Consider the following 19,227-nt stretch of genomic DNA (forward strand, 5'->3'; position numbering starts at 1 on the left):
CTCTCATCTTAAGGAACCTTCTTGAACTCTGAGCACGCAGACCCTTTTCTCTTCCGCTCCCTCCCTCTCGTCCCTTTCTTCCCTCCTCTCTCTTTTCCCTACCACCATCCCATCTGTCATTTTCTTCTCACGCCCACATTGGTGCTCCCCAGAGATCCCCAGACACTTGCCTGTCCTCCCTCCCTCACCCCCCACGACGCAGGTGATCCCCAGAACTCTGGCCTGCAGACCCCTCCTCCTTGCCAACTTGGGACACTTGATACCCAGTGTGCCCAAGTGATTCCTTCCCAGCTTTCTCTCAGTGCACCTGCCTTACCTCCTGCGTTTCTGGTCTTGGTGGTGAGGACGCTGCACACAGGCCATGAAGGTGAAATCAGGGCCATTTCTCCTCTTCTTACCTCCCTTGGTCCAACCCCTGATTAGCACCTACATTTGCCTCTTCCCCTCGAGTTCCTCAGCTCTACTTCACTGACAGCATCTAGACAACTTCCCACCCTCCTTTCTCCAGGTTCATTACTATTGTGTTTTCAATATTTTCTAAATTATATTATTTCCTCCTTCCAACCCTCCACACGCACTCCTCCGCCCCAGTTTGCTCACCTTAAATCATGGCCTTTATTTCTTACACTGTTTTTTTTCTGAAGGGCCAGTTCAAACAAATAGTCCCCTGCTCAGGATCCAACAATAAATGAGGTCCAAACTTTTCAGCATCATCCAAAAGCCTCTTTCTCTTCCCTCCTGGATCCCAGGTAGGTCAACCCCACTCAGTTTTCTGATGGAGACCTGTCTTCTCTCTCTCTCTCTCTCTCTCTCTCTCTCTCTCTCTCTCTCTCTCTCTCTCTCTCTGTGTGTGTGTGTGTGTGTGTGTGTGTGTGTGTGTGTGTGTCTGGTAGTCTGTCTGTCTGTCTCAGTCTCTCTGTCTCTCTTTCAAATGTTCTCTGTCTTACCTACTTTCTCTATCCCCCAGACTAGAGCAGTATCCTAGGAAGCTTTCCAAATATTCTCTATCAAACTGGAGTCAGGGGCTCCAGTAGTCACCTCTATTAGCCAAAACATCTCTGCACACCATGGTTATTAACAGTATTGCCAGTGATTGACTATGGCAGCAGGTAACATAGTGTTACCACTAATACACTTGGCAGTTGTTTTTTGATGTTAGATATTATTTTACATTCTTACATGAATTCGCTCTTTCAGTCTCACAACATCTTTATGAATTAGGAGGGGTTCTTTTTTAGACTTATTTATTTGAGATCAGGTCCCACTATGTTGTCCTTGCTGATTTTGTAGACCAGGTTGGCCTCAGACTCACAGAGATCCCCCTGCCTCTGTCTCCTAAGCTGGAATTAAAGGTATATATGTGCCACTACATCCAGCCCAAAGATTCATCTATTTTTATGTGCACAGCTGTTTTGCCTGAATGTGTGCCACGTGTAGGAAGTGTCTGTGCAGGCTAGGAGAGATTCTCAGATCCCCTGGATCTGGAGTTAAAGCTGGCTGTGAACCACCATGTGGGTGCTGGGAACTGAACCTGGTCCTCTGCAATAGCAGCAAGTGATTTTAACTGCCGAGTCATCTCTCAGTTCCCTGTGTATCGGGAGCTCTTGTTGGGCTTCTACAACAGATGAGGAAATCAAGACTTAAAGACATTTATTTTTCCCAAACCCCTCACAAAGAACTACTGTGCTGACCTTTGACTGCAGCAGAACTCCAGAGCTTTTTAACTGTTCATTTTGTGTCTAAAATATGCCAATTGTCCAGGCCATATTAGCTGCCTGATGGGGCAGATAAATTAAAAGATGGTCCAGGCATGAACAAAGGACCAGTGCCTGAACCCACTGTCACATGCAGAGATAAGAACGGGCAGGGCAGGAAGATGAGCTCTGACAGGGTGAGCAGGTCTTGAGAGTTCTGGTGGCTGAGCAATGAGTGGCCTGCCCCTGCCTCCAGCCCTCCACAGAGTTACCAGAGTAGATAGGGCCAAAAGCTGGGTCCTGGCATCTCTAACAGGCCAGGCCTGGCTTCCTGTCCTCAATGGGCCAATTAAACAGATAATGGTGAAAGGGGTCAGGAAAGGCACTAATTCAATGTGGCCACACTGGGAAAAGAGACAAAGATAGTCAGGGAAACAAACCCTTAAAGTCTGTATTTGAAAGCCTGAGCGGAGGTTCAAGAAGTTTGTATAGGGAGGGATGGCTCAGTGGTTAAGAGTACCTGCTGCTCTTGCAAAAGACTAGAGTTTGGAGTTGCAAGTCTCAACTCCAGTAACACCAGTTCCAGAGGATCCAATGCCCTCTTCTGACCTACATGTGCACTGCACTCAAGTGTACAAACCCACTCTCGGACACACATATACAAATAACAAATTAAAATAAAAGTAAAATACTTTTATAGGTTTTTAACACAGACTCTATAAAGCAATTTTAATTCTGGGTAAGTCGTTATTGTTAGGTGTCAAAGAAACCTGGGACAAGTTGCACTCCGTACTGTGGCTCCTCCCAGCTCTCCTCACCCTGCCTCCTGCCCTAACCTCTGCCTCCCGGAAGGTTTCTCTTCCCCAGGCTACTCACAAATCCAGAGCTGAGCAGTCCCATTTTGGCCTCTTGGCTAGGGGCACCCCTTTGGGTCAGCTGCTCCACTCTTTTGTTCCTTGTCCCTATCCCCGTTCCCATCCCTGTCCCCCCTCCCCCTCCCCCTCTCTCTCCCTCTTTCTGCATTTATGGTCCACTTTAGTCTTCCAGCCATGTTCAGCCGGGACATTCAGCCTCCCTTTGCCTGCTCTCTCCCTCACCTCTACAATAAGAATCTTCTCCACACTCTAGGAGCGGTCACGTCCCTCCTCTCATTCCTTCCAATGTTTTCTTTAGGTAAAGATTATATAGTGGATATCAGAATATTTGTAGGTTTTATTTTTTAAACCTTCATGGAAATTTTTAAGGAGCATCACTAAAACAGTAACCGCGTTGCTGTTATCACCATGAGCACCGCCGCCCAGCAAGCTTCTCTATCCTCTCTCCTACTGCCAACATTCTTTTTTTTCCCCCTTTACTTTTGAGATTATTATACACTTCCTCTTCCAAACTCTCCCAGACATTCCTCCTTGCTCTCTCTCAAATTCATGGCCTCTTTTTTCCTATTGACTGTTGTTATGTGCATATATGGATATACGTACACTCCTAAGCGCAACCTGCCTGGCCTGTCTAATGTCACCTGCATGTATGCTTTCAGGGCCGACCATCCGGTACTGGACAATCAGTGGCTGTGCTCTCCCCTGGGGCAGACTATCTCTGCCACCGCAGCACTGCTCAGTTGCCTGCAGCCGTGCAGGTCTGAGACCTGTGGGTCTGACCGCTGCAGGCCTGAGACCTGTGGGTCTGACCGCTGCAGGCCTGAGACCTGTGGGTCTGACCGCTGCAGGCCTGAGACCTGTGGGTCTGACCGCTGCAGGCCTGAGACCTGTGGGTCTGACTGCTGCAGGCCTGAGACCTGTGGGTCTGACCGCTGGCCTCACTCTGCCATGCTCCCTCCCGTCTTGTTTGCCTATTGCTGTTGCCCTCCTCCAGCTGCTGTTTTAAATCAGTGTGCATAGCTAAGCAGTCCAGTCAAGGTGTGGTCTGTTGTCTCTTCTCCAAGTCTCTCCAGCCGGCCGGACTGAACTGTGAAGTCTCTTTCCTCATCGGCTGGCGCCACGACTCTCTTCCAGCATAAGATTCCTGGAGAAATTCCAATTCCTTGGAATTCATTGTTTCAAAATCTGATAGTCAAAGGGAGGGACACACGTGTCTTTTAGAATCTCTCCATTCCTGCTGGGACAAGGACAGTTATAGTGCCTGGAGCAGAGGTCAGGGCATTCGCATCTACCCTCCCCAGAGGACTGATTGTAGGCAGGAGGCACTCTGACACTGGTGTGTGTTAGCCACTGGAGCAGAGAGGGGAGGGGAAATACCACAGCAGAGCAACTCTTTTTCAAAACTGTTCCTGCTGCAGAGAGCCGTTCTGTGACTTCTCAGTAAGTTTTGTTGGCGTGCCCTTCTGGAAAAGGAAAAAAAAAATCAACAAAAGATTAAATGGGGGAGGGGCTGCAGAGAAGGCTCAGCAGTTAGAGCCCTGGCTGCTCCTGCAGAGCACCCAGGTTTGATTCCCAGCAACCACATGGGAACTCACAGCCATCTATGCCTCCCGTTCCAGGAGATCTAATATCCTCTTCTGGCTTCTACAGGCTCTAGGAATGCACATAGTGCACAGCTAAACATGCAGGCAACAACCCCACACACACAATTAAATATTAAAATAAAGATAAAAAAAGAAGAAAAGAAAGAACCCCACCACCGCAAAAACAAACAAAAAACAAACAAACAAAAAACCAAGCAAACAAAACAAACAAAACCAGAACCGCAGAGGCACAAAGCCCATCTGGAAGCAGGAGAGCAGCAGTGATTCTTGTTGCCTGGACCTTGAATCTGAATAAGACCTTGGCTCTGTGCCCAAGGAAGTAACTTACAGGTTTAGTGTTCCATTAGGTTCCTGTAGACCATTAGTCACGGGGTGTGGGGGAAATGTGGGGAGACAGGGAGTTAGCTCTAATTACAGCAGTGTGTCCCTGTTCAGAGTAGCTGAGCCGAATCAATGAGCGCCTGACCTGGCTATCTGAACGGAAGCAGAGCTGTGTCCTCGGGATTGGGATATTTGAGTGGATTACTTACCTGTTATCCCCAAGGAACAGGCCTTGCTCAATCAGGGGGATGAGAAAGAGGCTCCAGACCTTTCTAAGACCCAGAGAGACCTGGGAGCTGATTCCAGCCTTGTCAGGAATTCCTGGTATGCCCCTAAGAATGTTCTGGTCTCCTGGTCTGTAGTTCCTGGTGTAGGTCTAGGGGATGGTGCTGAGGGTCTTACAAAGAACCACAAAGGTCAGCCAGAATCAGCAGAATCAAGTGAACTTTCTGCCCTCTCCCCTACCAACCCTCAGAAATGGAGACACCAAGAAAGTAAAGGGATTAGGGCACCTCACACTTTACTATTGAACCCACTTTCTCATCTGACCTTCCCAGCAACTGCTAACTGTCACGGATCTAAGATCTCTCCACAGAATCCAGAGAACTTTGGTTTGTTTGACACATATGCTACTAGGTATCATGGACCCTCAAATTCTCAGCCCAAATATTGAGCACCACACACTCTATCCACCCTGTACAGACAGGAAGACCAGAGTCTGGAGCTGTGCTGCTGGCCTGACTTGTACCAACTCCTTGCTCCAGTGCCTGGGCATTTCTTTTGCCACCTTTCCCCACGGGAGCCCCTACCTGGCTGCATTGGTTGGCTCCACTGGGTTGCTGTGAGTTAAAGCAATGGACTCTTTGGACTCTAAGCCACTTTCTAGGTAAGAAGGAAGTCACCTGACAGACAGCCGATGAAAACAGAAATGTCTAGGATACACACACACACCCTTGGAGGCATAGCTAAAGGAAACCTGTCCATACCAGTGCCTCAGCCAGGAGAATACTGACCAAAGAGAAGGGCATTTGGCGGGGAAGCAAGGTATTATATTTCTGAACAAACCAGAGGGTAGGAGCCTCCCAGAAATCAGCCGTCACAAAGTAGTGACACAAACGCCCAGGGATGCTCATGGGGACAGGTATAGCTGGCACAATGGGTGGAGCAGGATGTGCAGGCTCCTACTCTTGCACCAAGCAGTTGGGTATGGGAAGGGCTGGGGAGGAGCAGGCTGGGGACCAGCCTGAGGTATAAAACACGAGGGTGACTAAGGTAAGCAAATAAGCGAAAGAGTTGGGCAGGGAAGAGGTTGGCAGTCTAATGAGGGCAGGACCCAGATTCCTGGATTAAAAAATGCCTGTCGGGAAGATAATAGCATGTAAAGGGGAAAAGGAAAGGAGAGAGAGGGGAGGGGAGGGGAGGAGGGGGAGGAGGAAGAGGAGGAAGAAGAGGAAGAAGAGGAGGAGGAAGAGGAGGAGCAGCAGGAAGAGGAGCAGGAGGAGCAGGAGCAGGAACAGGAGAGGAGTAGAAAGCCAGAAAGAAATATTGTAAAAATGTTAGCATAGATTTTCCCCTGAAGTGGGGAAGCTATTCCTTTGGTTTCATTTCTATTGTTCTGTTCTTTCCACTTTACTAAGGATAAGCATGGGTGAGTTTAGTAACTACAAGGGTAAGAGGAATGCAAAATGGTGGCTCCCTCTGTCCTAAAAGTAACAAAGATGTAAAGAGGCCATGGAGAGTTAGGGTAGCAAGAAAGGCTGGAAGATGGCCATGTTTGCGGAGTACATGCTAGCCAGGGCTCCATACCGTATGGGCTGTTCTCAGAATGGCCTGGCAGCTTCTAGTAACTGGCCCTGCATTCCCTACCTCCTCAGGTGTCCTCTCACCTCTGCCTGCAGGTTAAGTGGAGAAACCCAGAAGACTAAATGTGGAGAAACAACATTAGAGAAGGTCCTGTGGGCTTGTTTGTGGATGAAGCCCTTAACAGAAAAAAAAAGAGAAAATGAGAACATAAGAACAGAGAGGGCCCACACAGTGGCTTCTTAGCAGAGGAGAGAGTGAACACATCTTTATTGTTTTTTCCCATGATGCACAGCGGTTCTACAGAGTTTCTATTACCCACACCACAGAGGTTAACAAAGACACCAACCACCTTGAGAAGTAGAGAGCTGTGAGGCTCTGCTGGGGGTGGGAAGCAGGGCTGGGACAAGGACTGGGGAGGGCATTAGGAAGGCAGGCCTCAGGAGGCTGGAGCTGCCGCAATGAAGATGTCCTTGTAGCCTTTGATCTCCTTGACCTCACTGCTGCTGATGAGGACTTGTAGCTGGTGGCGCCCAGCTTTGATGGGGTAGAGCTCCAGTTGAATTCGGATGGTGTGTCCGGCCATCAGAGTCCCAAGGCTGAAAGTGAAAGGCAGCCTGTTGGAGCCTGGAGAACTGGCCATTTGGGACAAGGTGGGCAATGGGACGGGGTGGGCAATGGGACGGGGAGACCTGCTTAGTGAGTAGCACACCCTGCCCCCTGTACTACCAAACCCCTAGCTTCCTGAGGTTGGGCAAGTGAGGACCAGAAAGTGGTCTCTAGAGACTGAGGAGGATCCAGTGGTCCCATGAGGCACAGCTCCTCAGAGATCGATAACGCAGGAAGACTGGGGAGGGGCAATGACAGTATTACTCACTCTTTTGTCATCTGCCCATTGATGAGGCCACTCCCCTCCAGAACCATGGTGCAGTTATTCAGAGGCACCATTAGGGTGTTGGTGAGGGTGATGTGGATGTTCAGGGCCTTGCCCACCTCAGCCTTTTCAAACACCTGTGTGGGGAAAAGACAGAGGTGCCCTAGGCCCCCCGGCCTCACTGCCACACCCCACTCAGTCGACTGTTCCTGTGACCACCAGGGACTGCTTAGAGCGCAGGCATTACTAGTGGGGGAGAATAGCTCAAACTAACACATATGTTCACCCATTTTAGAAGTTCAGGATGCTCTAGGAATTGCCACATCAGGACTGGGTATAGGGTTTCCCTCCCACCATCTATTTGAAGATGCCTGCTGGATTTCAACTGAAGTGCTGGTCCCAAAGGGTTGTTACTTCACGAGACACAAAGGTGTCTAGCATGTGCTAAGTAGGAGACCAAGCACAAATCCAACCAGTGAGGATTGATCAGTAGTATCTAGCCCTTGCATAGGACCAGAAAGGAGTGTCATATGTGCCACCTGTGTGCCATTAGCAATATCATTCCACCAGCAAAGAAATAATAAGCCAAGATCCCAAGACACAGTGACGATGAGACCTAACCTAGAGGTCTTAGATCCTAGCCCAGGTTCCTCCTCCCAGCCTGTTGTATTTTTCCAGATATCAGCAGGACATGCTTGTCCCCTCCTCCACTCCCCCAGCTGAGTACGGTGCTTCTGTGTCGTGGGGTTAGCACGGCCTCAGCTGGTTATAGGAGGCAGGGATTCAGTCCTGGAGCCCAGGATACTATCATCAGGATGACGAACGTCAGTGAATGAGTGATGGACCCAAATGTGCTCTGTCCACCCAGATCACACTGAGGTCATGTTTAGAGAGCATGCTTGGCCAGAGTATTGAAGAAGAGGAAGAACACATCCTAACTTGCCGGAAACCCAAACAAAAGAACTAAGTCTCCGAAGAGGGTGTCAAAGCCACACAGGCAAAAATAACTCTGGAACCCAGCACCATGACATGCACCACCCACAGGTCTACAGCTATGCGGACAAAGCCATAGCCTACTTGGTCCCACTACAACTGGGGCTCTGCTCTGAGTAGCAAGCAGGGCCCTGCCTCAGCACCAAGTTTATGTCTGTATTTGTAATTCTGCCCCGCTGTTTGCCTCACACAGAGGGCATCTAGCAGCACCTGCCCTGACAACCTTAGAGTGTGCCCTGGTGAAAACCACAAATGTGCCCACTGACTTGATCCAATATGGAACTGTCCAACAATCTTCTGCTGGACTGTGTCAGACATACTGTTAATCAGGCTGCCAGGTACAGAGTTGGACTTGGGGAAGGCAGTGGGAAAGACTTTGGAAGAGGAATGGAAAGGGGGGAAGAAGGCTTTGGAGGAGAACAGCTCAGGTGGCAGGAGACAAGGACACATGCCCTCCTTCGTGGAGCTTCTCTTCACTTTAATGCCACCTAAGCCACTCTGGCATTGGGTCTCAATGTCTGAAGTTCACTTCTTGCTTTCTTTTCTGTGGCACACCACATCTTATCCGCAGTCATCTTTTTAATTTAACCATATAGTCTGTCTTAAATCTGTCTCCTTTCCTCACACTCACTCACATCCCAAATCAGTGTCTTTTTTTATCTCTGCCTTTGGGAAGGAATCTCCTTTCTTAACTTACCTTTGAGGTAACCGGCCTGCATCTGTTCTCTACACAGCATCTTCCTCACCACCCTTTGCAAAACATAACCTCCCTAAGATGCCTTCATGCCCCACGCTTTGCTATAGGCAGAGCACCAGAGCCTACCACCTCTCAGCCTATTGCCTAGGATCAAGAATAAAGCCTCAGTGACCAACTGTCATCATCTGTGACAGGGCATGGTACCCCCTCAAGCCCATGAGAACATCTTAGAGCCTGTGTGTCCCCATCTGTGTCCAGAGACCTCACCTCAATAGACAAGTAGGGAGGCTCCAGAGAGAACTCTTTTAGGACCAGAATGAACTGCCCTGTCTCTTCAACCTCAGCGATGCCAGACACATGGATCAGATTTTCGTCTGTCAGCTTGTCCCTGTAATTGCTGTAGGGCAGCAGGAGCGGCCACTGTAGCTCTAAACGTAGGCAAAAACATCATCTTGAGTCCAAGGGAGGGGCTAGGAAGAAGGACTATACTCAGAGGTCATTGTCCAATGTGTGGATGGTGCCACAGGAACTGCACTGGCACCCAACTGTCTAGTAGCATCAGCTTCCCTGACTGCGCGATGTGTACTGGGAGAGGGGTTCTCCGTGACGTGGTTAGACTGGACCAGCCTGACCCACAGACCCAAAGCTCCCTCTACACAGGTTACTTCTATGCCTGCTACAAACTTACCCTTCTCAGAATCCACATTCAAGTGTACCACGTGTCTCCAGAACGGTTTCCGAGTACCGCCCCCATGCAGGAGGGCCTGTGCACAAAAGCGCACCGTCAGTCCAACAGGGCCCTGAACATGGTCTCTGACTGGCACCCTCCGGACAAGTAGCATGAGCAGCACGTCCTGGCCCCACATGGGTGCCCTAGCCAGGTGGAGTTGCAGCTGCACCGGTTTATCCTTAAAGTTCTCAGACCCTAAGAGATCCAGGAGAGATGAGGAGTTCCTTCTCGGTTCCAGCAATTTCCAGGAAGCCTTAATGAACACAGACCGCTCCTCAGAGGATCCTGGCAGAACAGATCCACACAGAACAAAGACATCAGTCAGGTAGGGCAGAGGAGATCAATGACCTTTCTGGGAAAACAAATGACTGAACTCTCGGCTGCCAGCCAGAAGCCCTAACTAACCATGTAATATACAGTGAGTAGCCATACAGAGAAGCATATGATATCATCATGGCTGAGATGAGGCTGGTGCTCCTCAGTGCTGGCGTCAACCCCTTGCTCTATCACAATCTCTTCAGCTCTCAGTGTTTGATTCTGTTATATGGAAACCAGGGACGATATTGGGTTACCCAGAGTTGCTAAAAAGTTAGATCATGTTATTGCTGAATGTAAGATTCAATGTGGTTCTTTGCCATCAGTACTGTTATGGTCATGGATATCATCATCATTATCACCATTATCACCGCCACCACCACCATCATTGCCATCATCATCACCAACATCATCAGCATCATTGCCATCATCATCACCAACATTATCACCACGACTACCACCACCATCATTGCCATCGTCATCACCAACATCATCAGCCTCACCACCATCACCACCACCACCATCATTGCCATCATCATCACCAACATCATCAGCATCGCCACCACCACCATCACCACCACCATCATCATTGCCAGCATCATCACCACCACCACCATCATTGCCATCATCATCACCAGCATCATCACCACCACCACCACCATCATTGCCATCATCATCACCAGCATCACCACCACCACCATCACCATCACCATCATCATCATCAAGGCCAAAGGCTTCTTTTCCCTGCCTGCATTCTCTCTCCTAAAATACATATTCAAATCTTTTAGATAGAACTTCATCTCTTTCCCTTGGGGATAATTCAATATCCAGGCTCAAAACTCAAACTTACTCCAGACTGTGGACTCCTCTAGAGGACCTACTACGTTTCCAGTGGTTCTTCTTCACGCTAGCTCATTTAGCCCTTTGAGGGGAGCAATCTCACTTCACTGATGAGGAAGTGGAGGTGTGGAAGATGATGCAGGCTAGCCCACCTACGCACACCAGAGCCTTGCTTAGTTCTCAGGTGGCCAGAGGCCACCACAGCTCTCCATAGGGATGTCTGCTCCTTTCCACAGGCCCAGAGCTCTGTCCCTCCTGAGTGTCCATCTCTCCCTTTGCTGCCACCTCTACTGTGATGGACACAGAGAGAGAGATGTGTGACCCTGATAGAGTTACCAGATAAAATGCAGGACCTCCAATTAAATGTGAACTTAAGACAAGAAATAATCTTTTTATAAATTACATGCAATATTTGGAACACACGCTGTAAACTATATCCAGCTCATTTGAATTTCAGATAAACAGTGAATTCTTTTTAGCAAAAGGATATCTCATACAGGGTTAACACTCGCTATCAAGGTTCATATGAGTTCAATCTCCACGTAATGGAAGGAGAAAACCAACCTCCGTAAATTGTCCTCTGACACACACTCACACACACACACACACACACACACACACACACTCACACACACACACACACTCACACACACACACACTCACACACACACACACTCACACACACACACACACTGTGGTACATGTTCTTACCGACATACATGCATGTGCATCTACACATGTACCCAATAAATAAGTGTAATTAAAATTAAAGATGTCGGGGTTGGGGATTTAGCTCAGTGGTAGAGCGCTTGCCTAGGAAGCGCAAGGCCCTGGGTTCGGTCCCCAGCTCCGAAAAAAAGAACCAAAAAAAAAAAATTAAAGATGTCATTTGCAACATATTTATAGTAATAATGTATTTGTCTTAATTTATCTGGAATTCAAATTTAATTGAGCATCCTGTATTTTTATTTGCTAAATCTAGGCAAATCTATTCCAGGATCAAGTACTCGGGATCTCAAAATCTCCCAGTCCCCTGGGAGTTTGTCTAAGGAGGAGATGGTGATGTGTTAATCTGGGGTCCCCCACACCCTCCCAAATCCAAGGCCCAGGCACCTTCTGGATACTTGTAGGAACTGGTGATGTCTAGGCGCTCATCTGACCCAACCATCTTGGTGCTGATTGCTTTCCCAATGTAGCTGATGTTATGGGCCAGGATTTCCTGGACCTGGCCACCCTCAAAAAGCCAAACGACCTCATCAGCATTCACCTCCGCGTATACAAAAGGGGTATCATAGGGCAGCTGGACGTCCCCTTCCTTGATGGCTTTCACAGAGGCAGGGCCACAGCAGAACAATCCTGGGGAGGAAGCAAACTGTGGGACATGGATGCCGATAGATACCTGGGCCCGAGCCGAAGGGGTGTGGCCATGGGAGATGATAAGAAGTGAAGGCAGAGGTAATGATATCCCTCACACCAGGGCCTTCTCCAATTCACCAAATGTACTATGTGTACTAATTTGTGACCCTTATCTTCCTGACTTTACAGGAGGGGAAAGAGATGCTCACTGCTCATCCTGGAAACTCCAATGTTGGTGGTTATACCTGGGTCTGACACTGTCTAGGCTCCCTCCCTCCTCCTTCCATGAGGGAAGTGGGGAACTGCCTCCCCCACCCCCGCTATGTGAGTGCTCATTCTCATTCCCCCCACCCCAAGAGAGCCTGGCCCCTGCACACCATCCCTACACACCACTGCTGGTTTGCTGGGGCGTGGGGTCCAGAACCTGCCAGCCGTTGTACCCTGGTGGAAGGTCTTTCCTGATCATCCAGCACTCGTTCCAGACATGGAAGTTCCTGCAGAATGGGGAAGGAACCATAGCTAATATTTCCTAAGGTTTTTCAGGCCCCAGACGCTATGCAGATACTTTATGGTGTTGGCTTATAACTCTAATTTCTTCTACTTTGTATAAGAAAGTAATTATAATAGGGAAAGCAATCTAGGAGTCGGCAGTGGTGGCACATGACTTTGATCCCAATACTTAAGAGGCAGAGGTAAGCGGATCTCTATGAGTTAGAAACTAGCCTGGGCTACAAATAGAGTTTCCAGGATAGCCAGGACTGCATTAGAAAGACCTCGTCTCATTAAGTAATTAAGATAATAAATAAGTAAATAAATAGATAAAGGGAAAAATCCTACTCACAATTGCCTCAAAAAAAAAAGCATATGTATATCGGAATAAATCTAATCAAGGAAATGAGAGTTCTGCAATGAAAACTTTAACATTGAAGAAAGAAATTAAAGAAGACGCTAGAATATTTTTAAAAAGGCCTATTGTGCTTACAAATTGGAAGAGTTAATATCGTAAAATTGGCTATACTGCTAGAAGCAATCTGCAGAAATGACACAGTCACCGTCAGCAGAGGAAAAACACAGTCATGTCTTTTGTAGGAAAATAGAAGCGACTGAGAACAGCTACGCTAAGCAAGTTAGGCCAGTATCAGAAAATCAAATGTCTTGGCCTCACTCAGTCGTAGTTCTTAGAGCTCGATCTTTTAACATTCATTTATCTTGGGAAAGAGTGTGCACGCCCACAGATATGGAGATCAGAGGACAACTTTTGGGAGTCAGTTCTTTCCTTCCTCCTTGTAGGCTCTGGGCTCTAAGTCAGGCTTGGTAAAAATTATCTTCACCCACGGAGCAATCCTGCCAGCCATTCGATTTTCACAGATACATAAAAGTATGTGTGTATATATTATATCATACACACATGTATGTCATAAATATTATATGAAAATACAAGTGAAACCAGCCATGGGAACAAAGGGGATAACAAGAAGGGGAAAAAGGAGGAGGCCAGGGTCTGGGAGGAATGGGCTCAACACATAATATAATATAGCTTGTAAAAAGACGCTCTGATGTATGTGTGGGGCTAGGCTCTACAACTCGCCATTTTGACTGGTCGTGGTTTTCTATGGTCTCCACCTGTAGCAAAGAGAAGTTCCCTTGGCAAGGTGTGAGGACTATACTTATACAAGGAAATAAAAGAAATAATTTTTAAAATGTCCTTATGTAACACAGTACCAGACAATGAAATAAAATACTTTACATGTAAATGAGTTTTTAACTGTGATATGTCCCATACAATTTATACAATTGTAGGTAAATGAGTAAAAAAGTGAAAAGGGAATTTTTAAAAAGTAATCGCCAATTGTCATCGGAGACACTTCACCCAGCAACTGATGGAAACAGATGCAGAGACCCACAGCCAAACATTAGGAGAGCTTGGGGAATCCCTCGGAAGAGGGGGCAGGGAAGGATTGTAGAGGTCAGACTGGTTAAGGATATCACAAGAAAAATGACAGGATCAACTAACCTGGGCCCTCGCTCACAGAGACTGAACGGCCAACCAAGGAGTCTGCATGGGCCTCACCTAGGCCCTCTGCATGTTAAGTTGTGTAGCTTGGTCTCCTTGTGGGACTCCTAACAGTGGGATCAAGGGGCTGTCTCTGACTCTGTTGCCTGCCTTTGGGACCCTTTCCTCCTATTGTGTTGCCTCGTGAAGCCTTAATAGTAGAGGAGGTGTCTAGTGTTACTACAACTTGATAGGCCATGGCTGGTTGATATATACCAAGGTCAGCCTTTTCTGAAGAGAAACGGAGGAGGACTGGATGGAGGAGAGGTCGGGGGAGGGGAAACTGCAGTTGGGATATAAAATAAATAAAATAAAAAATTTAAACTTGAAAAGTGTGTATCTTATAAAAACTAAATATTTACAAAAATAATTGGCAACTTAAAGTAGCAAGAACAATACAAAAAATTTTATCTGTTAATAATATTTGTCTTGGGTGTATATATTATATATATATCATATATATATCATACAATATATATACACATCATATACATATATACATATATATGCCCAAGAATAGTGAGTGTGTATGTATGTGTATATATATATATACATGTGTGTGTGTGTATATATATGTGTATACACATTTGCCCAAGGAATAATGTATAACCTTGGACAGTTAACAAGCCTTAGCATGTATGAATGAAACCTTTTTATAGTCACTTTGCTATCTGTATTTCGGTTTGTCAGTTGACCTAATAATGTCCTTTGTAGTCTTTTTGCCCTAAAGAACTCAGGCTGAACTCACACATTGCATTTTCTTGTAATATCTTAGCTTCCTTTGATGTTGGATCTGTTCCTCAGTCTTTCTTCATTATGCTGAGATTTTGAAGACACCCCCCACCCCTCACCCCTCACCCTGAGTGAGCACTGACGGCAGCCTGTCTGGTATTCTCTGGATAAGATTCAGTCACACATTCAGTTATGTAGGCAGCGTTCTAAGGAAAGGATACAGCCCTCTCAGGTAGCCCACTGATCTTGAGCCAGTTACGACTCAGGCTTCAGTCTGCGGATCCCAGTTTGTAAAACCTCACCTGCACTCTGCCCTCCGGCCCTGACAACCCTGTGAAGAAGGCACTATGTGTGCTTTACAGAGGAAAGTGGGGCTCGGTTTCTCACACCTGGAAACTAATAGAAAAGAGAGGGCAGGGAAGTAGACCTGGGGTGGGGCAGGGAGGAAGAGAACAGAGAAAGAAACGGTCAAGGTGCACAGAAGATACAGCTCCCTCTGTCCAAGTCCCAGAGAGGAAGCCAGGTCGAAGAGCTAAGCAGAGAAATCCAGACCAGTAAGTCCTGGCTCTGCCTCCTGGGGGTGTGGGAGACTGGCTGGCAACAGCCAAAAGCCTCAAAGAGAGGCCAGGGAGCAGGACACACAGCTGTTCTCATGTCCCAAGTGTGCAGGATGATATTCCGATGCCTATGATGTCTGAATGGGTTTCCTATGATGAGCTAACTCATCAGATTGGCCTCCTGGGCTGGGGAATTCTCTAAACATCTCTAAACATCATTCTGTAAACGAGGTATTACAGGACAGTCACACATCCGAGGCAAGTCAAATCAGTTTCATCCCCTGCCTGGGACAGTGCTGAGCTGTAGCAAACAAAACCTCTTACCAGATTTTGTCTGGCCTCTGAGCCGGCAGCATTTCTGCAGTTCGGTCATAGTAGGTGTCGATGGTCAAGTTCCCATCGGTGTTGTGTGCAGAATGGAAATTGGAAACCACTCGGGTTGGAACACCTAAGCATCTCATTACTGCAGGAAGGAAGGAGGGAAGGCTGAGCTCACGCCGGGCAGAATTATTACCTTTCCATGCAGTTTACCTTCGAACTTGCAGCAACCGTTTTATTCCCAAAGGGCAGAACGAAGATAAGCTCCTGTCCACCTGCCCACCAGTGGTATCCATCCACGAAGTGAAAGAAAACATTTGTGAGCAACTTAAATCAGCAATTAGCTTCTCATTCCCCACTCTTTTTTCTCGTCAGCTCTCCAAGTTAAAAGTAATGAGACCAAAACATATGAGAATTTTAAAAGGAAAAAAAGAAGTTTGACCAGTTTCAGAAGAGAAATTATGTGAGCTGGAATAAGTTAACTTCTCTGATTAGTCTCCTTGTAAGTAAGTGAACAGTTGAACTGCTTGACTTTCAATTCTGAAATTGTGAATCTGTCATTCTACTTAAAAGAGTTGAAAGAAAGAAATTAGAGGGCTGGGGATGGAGCTCCATGGCGGTGCTTGTCCAGCGTGCACAAGGTTCTGTGTTCGTTCCTCAGCACTGCATCCTATATGAATAGCTAAACAAATAAGTAAGAGAGTGGTTATAGATAGAACATTCATTCCATTGCAGAGATGCATGGATGACATCAGAGATTAGGAACTACTTACCGTCTTTGCTAAGCCAACAGCTCCCTCTTGTGGTTCCTCAGGATGGTACATAAAGCTATGATTTCACAGCCACATTTGCCCAAAGCAGACATTATCCCATGCTTACACACCTACTAACTGCCTACAACCAGTAGGTGTATTCAAGAGCTGAGCAAGTCTTGGGACTAGGTCCTCACCCCTGTCAGTATGGTAAGTTTAAAAGATGTCCCTCTCCTACCCACTGTTGCTAGGAGGGCAGGCAGTGTCTAACGGAGTTGCTGGGAAAGTCACAAAGTTGTTTTGTTTGTTTTTAAGTAAAAGGAATAAGAATAAGAGTCTTTCTGTCTCTACGCACTGACCGGCCCCCAGCAGAACCACCTGTCAGTAGTTGGGTGTCGTCTCCAACACTGTGCCTGGACTTTCCACAAACCTGCAGGGTGCACGGACTCAGAGCTGGCCTGCAGGCAGCCAAAGGCAGCCTAGGTCCTCTCTATTGAACATCCCCATTACTCTGTGGCCTGTGAGGTCAGAAGGGCTTGGAGAGGGGGCCAAGCCATGGATCTAGTCCTTTTGCTGCTCCTCCTAGAATTGGAAGGTCCAAGGTGAACTCAATATTGCCCACCTGGCTACCGCTAAGGACGTTCCAGGCCAAGGCAGAAGGCTACAGGAGGCCAGAGTAGCCTCAGCCTCAGCTCACGAGTAAGCTGATAAGGTCTCCTGATGTCTGCTCAGATTTATATCTCTCATCTGAGGCCCCAGAACATAACTGTAAGACTATGCTTCCCCTCAGAGAGTCATAAACAGTAACCTGTTCTCACCCTATCTCCCACCCCGTCCTGCGGAAGCTCTCTGCTTTGCATGGGGGAGACAGGTACTCTAGTCTCTTCATCTTTCCAGATATTTGGGCCAAGAATTTGGCACTGAACTCTAAACAGTTGAGAATGCACTCAATTGAGTAAAGTGTCCCTGGTCCTCAAAAGTAGTTAGCAAGGCAGCAAAGCCCTAATTGTAAGGAGAGTCTCTCGGGGAGGTCTAGGTGTGCGGTTAGGGTATCTGGGAAGTTTCTGCTTGCACATCCAGCTGTTGGCCCACTGCAGACTCACCTTGAGCTGAGCAGGTCATGGGAAAAAGTGTTCTGCCTTTTGTGAGGACTACAAGTTGTTCTACCCAAATGACCACCATTTTGTCTGTCTGTCGTCTATCTCTCACCTAGTGTAGGTTAGCCTAACTCCTTATGTAGCCAAGGAAGCTCAGAATCCAGCTGTCTCCACCTCTCAAATGGTAGGAATAGAAGCATGCCCCGCCACACCCAGCTCAGGTATGCACTGTTAATAGTCTTCACAAAGAAATCGTGAAAAGACTGCAAAGATCATCCCCTGGAGGTAAAGTTAGTGTGCAGGTAAAGAACTCATGTGCACACCGCTCCTTAGCTATGGGCCATTGGTGAGCTCCAGACACTTAATGGCTGCAATGGACTCTGAGGGTAAGTATTTTCATAGCCTGGTCTAAAGGGGAAGTCAGAAGGAGTCAGTGGGTGAGACTTCACTCACCCGTGCACATAACAGAGGCAAAGACCCAACACTGTCCATATTTCACAGGCTGTCCTCCCCTGGCCGACCACTGCCGCAAGATGGCCACGCTGCCATTCCATTCCAGAGGGCTGGTGCCCTGGGAGTAATCCTCTCCCCAGTTCCCCTGAAGCACACCACTGTCGTCATTGCTGTTGATCTGCAAAGAGCAGACAGGTAGTTTGTACAACATTCAGGAGATGCTCAGGCCGTCCTCAGGCAGGGGCAGGAAGCTTCTGTTCTTACCATAGCGCTTACCACCCTGCATACATACACCACGTCGTTTCTCTGAGAATGGTCTTTGGATGGGTTCTTTAGAAAATACAGGCTCTTGTTCAAGATCTCAAAGCAGATATCAACGATGTCCTCTTCAAACTTGCAAGTCATTTCAAGGGTGAAATCAGAGAAAAGCAAAAATGTGTAGAGTCCAGGAACTTGGGCCTTAACAAGCTTTTAAGGGGGGGATGTGTTTGTGAGATGGGGACATTGGGGCCTTTACCAAGAGACACAATCACATTTCGGATGCAAATCAAAGAAAATGTACTAGGATCAGAAGTCTTATCTGTTTATTGGTTTATATTTCGTGTGTATTAGTGTTTTGCCTGTATGTAGGTCTGTGTGAGGGTGTCAGATCCCCTGGAACTCCAGTTACAAACAGTTGTAATCTGCCATGTGGGTGCTGGGAACTGAACTCAGGTCCTCTAAAAGAGCAGCCAGTGCTCTTAAGTGCAAATAATTAAGCTGTGTGACTCTTGATGGAAATGCAAATGATTTGAGAAAATGGGAGAGAAGGGTTTTGAAGCCCCAGACTGAAAATGATAGAGCAGCTTGCCTGCTGCGGCACTCGTGAGAGCTGGCCCTGCACCACACCTGGGCCGCACAGGAGAGCTGGCCCTGGTGGCCTGAGCACAGGACAGCTGGAGAGCTGACCAACTCAGCTTCTACCCAGGCCCAGATCCTGGACTCTGAGCTGTCCCACCCCAACATCTACCTTATCTGTGAGAGGCTGGCGCACGTGACACAGGGCAACAACAGGATATAGATACCAAGATTTGAACTTCACACTCTGTCTAAAGTCTCAAAATAGTGTTTCTTTAAAATTCTTCCCAACAGTTTTAAAGCATGGAAAGTATCTTTCATGGTGAGTT

The 19,227-nt window shown here is 47.5% G+C and overlaps 1 protein-coding gene across 3 annotated transcripts in view; it reads right to left on the reverse strand.

Moving 5' to 3' along the window:
• Positions 1–6,533: 6,533 nt before the first annotated feature.
• Positions 6,534–19,227, reverse strand: part of Tgm7 (transglutaminase 7) — a 34,983-nt gene continuing 22,289 nt past the window's right edge. For all 3 annotated transcript variants that reach the window (XM_087655183.1, XM_087655182.1, XM_087655181.1), the window contains exons 5-13: positions 18,326–18,454; positions 18,062–18,239; positions 15,766–15,904; positions 12,490–12,593; positions 11,857–12,099; positions 9,547–9,873; positions 9,126–9,286; positions 7,172–7,305; positions 6,534–6,893 (exon numbers count right to left, since the gene is read on the reverse strand). In XM_087655183.1, the coding sequence (XP_087511309.1) occupies positions 6,734–6,893; positions 7,172–7,305; positions 9,126–9,286; positions 9,547–9,873; positions 11,857–12,099; positions 12,490–12,593; positions 15,766–15,904; positions 18,062–18,239; positions 18,326–18,454 (1,575 nt within the window). In that variant the 3' untranslated portion in view covers positions 6,534–6,733. The remainder of the gene's footprint in view (positions 6,894–7,171; positions 7,306–9,125; positions 9,287–9,546; positions 9,874–11,856; positions 12,100–12,489; positions 12,594–15,765; positions 15,905–18,061; positions 18,240–18,325; positions 18,455–19,227) is intronic.

Source organism: Rattus norvegicus, chromosome 3 (genome assembly GCF_021556685.1).
Source record: "Rattus norvegicus strain SHRSP/BbbUtx chromosome 3, alternate assembly SHRSP_T2T, whole genome shotgun sequence".
Lineage (NCBI taxonomy): Eukaryota > Metazoa > Chordata > Mammalia > Rodentia > Muridae > Rattus > Rattus norvegicus.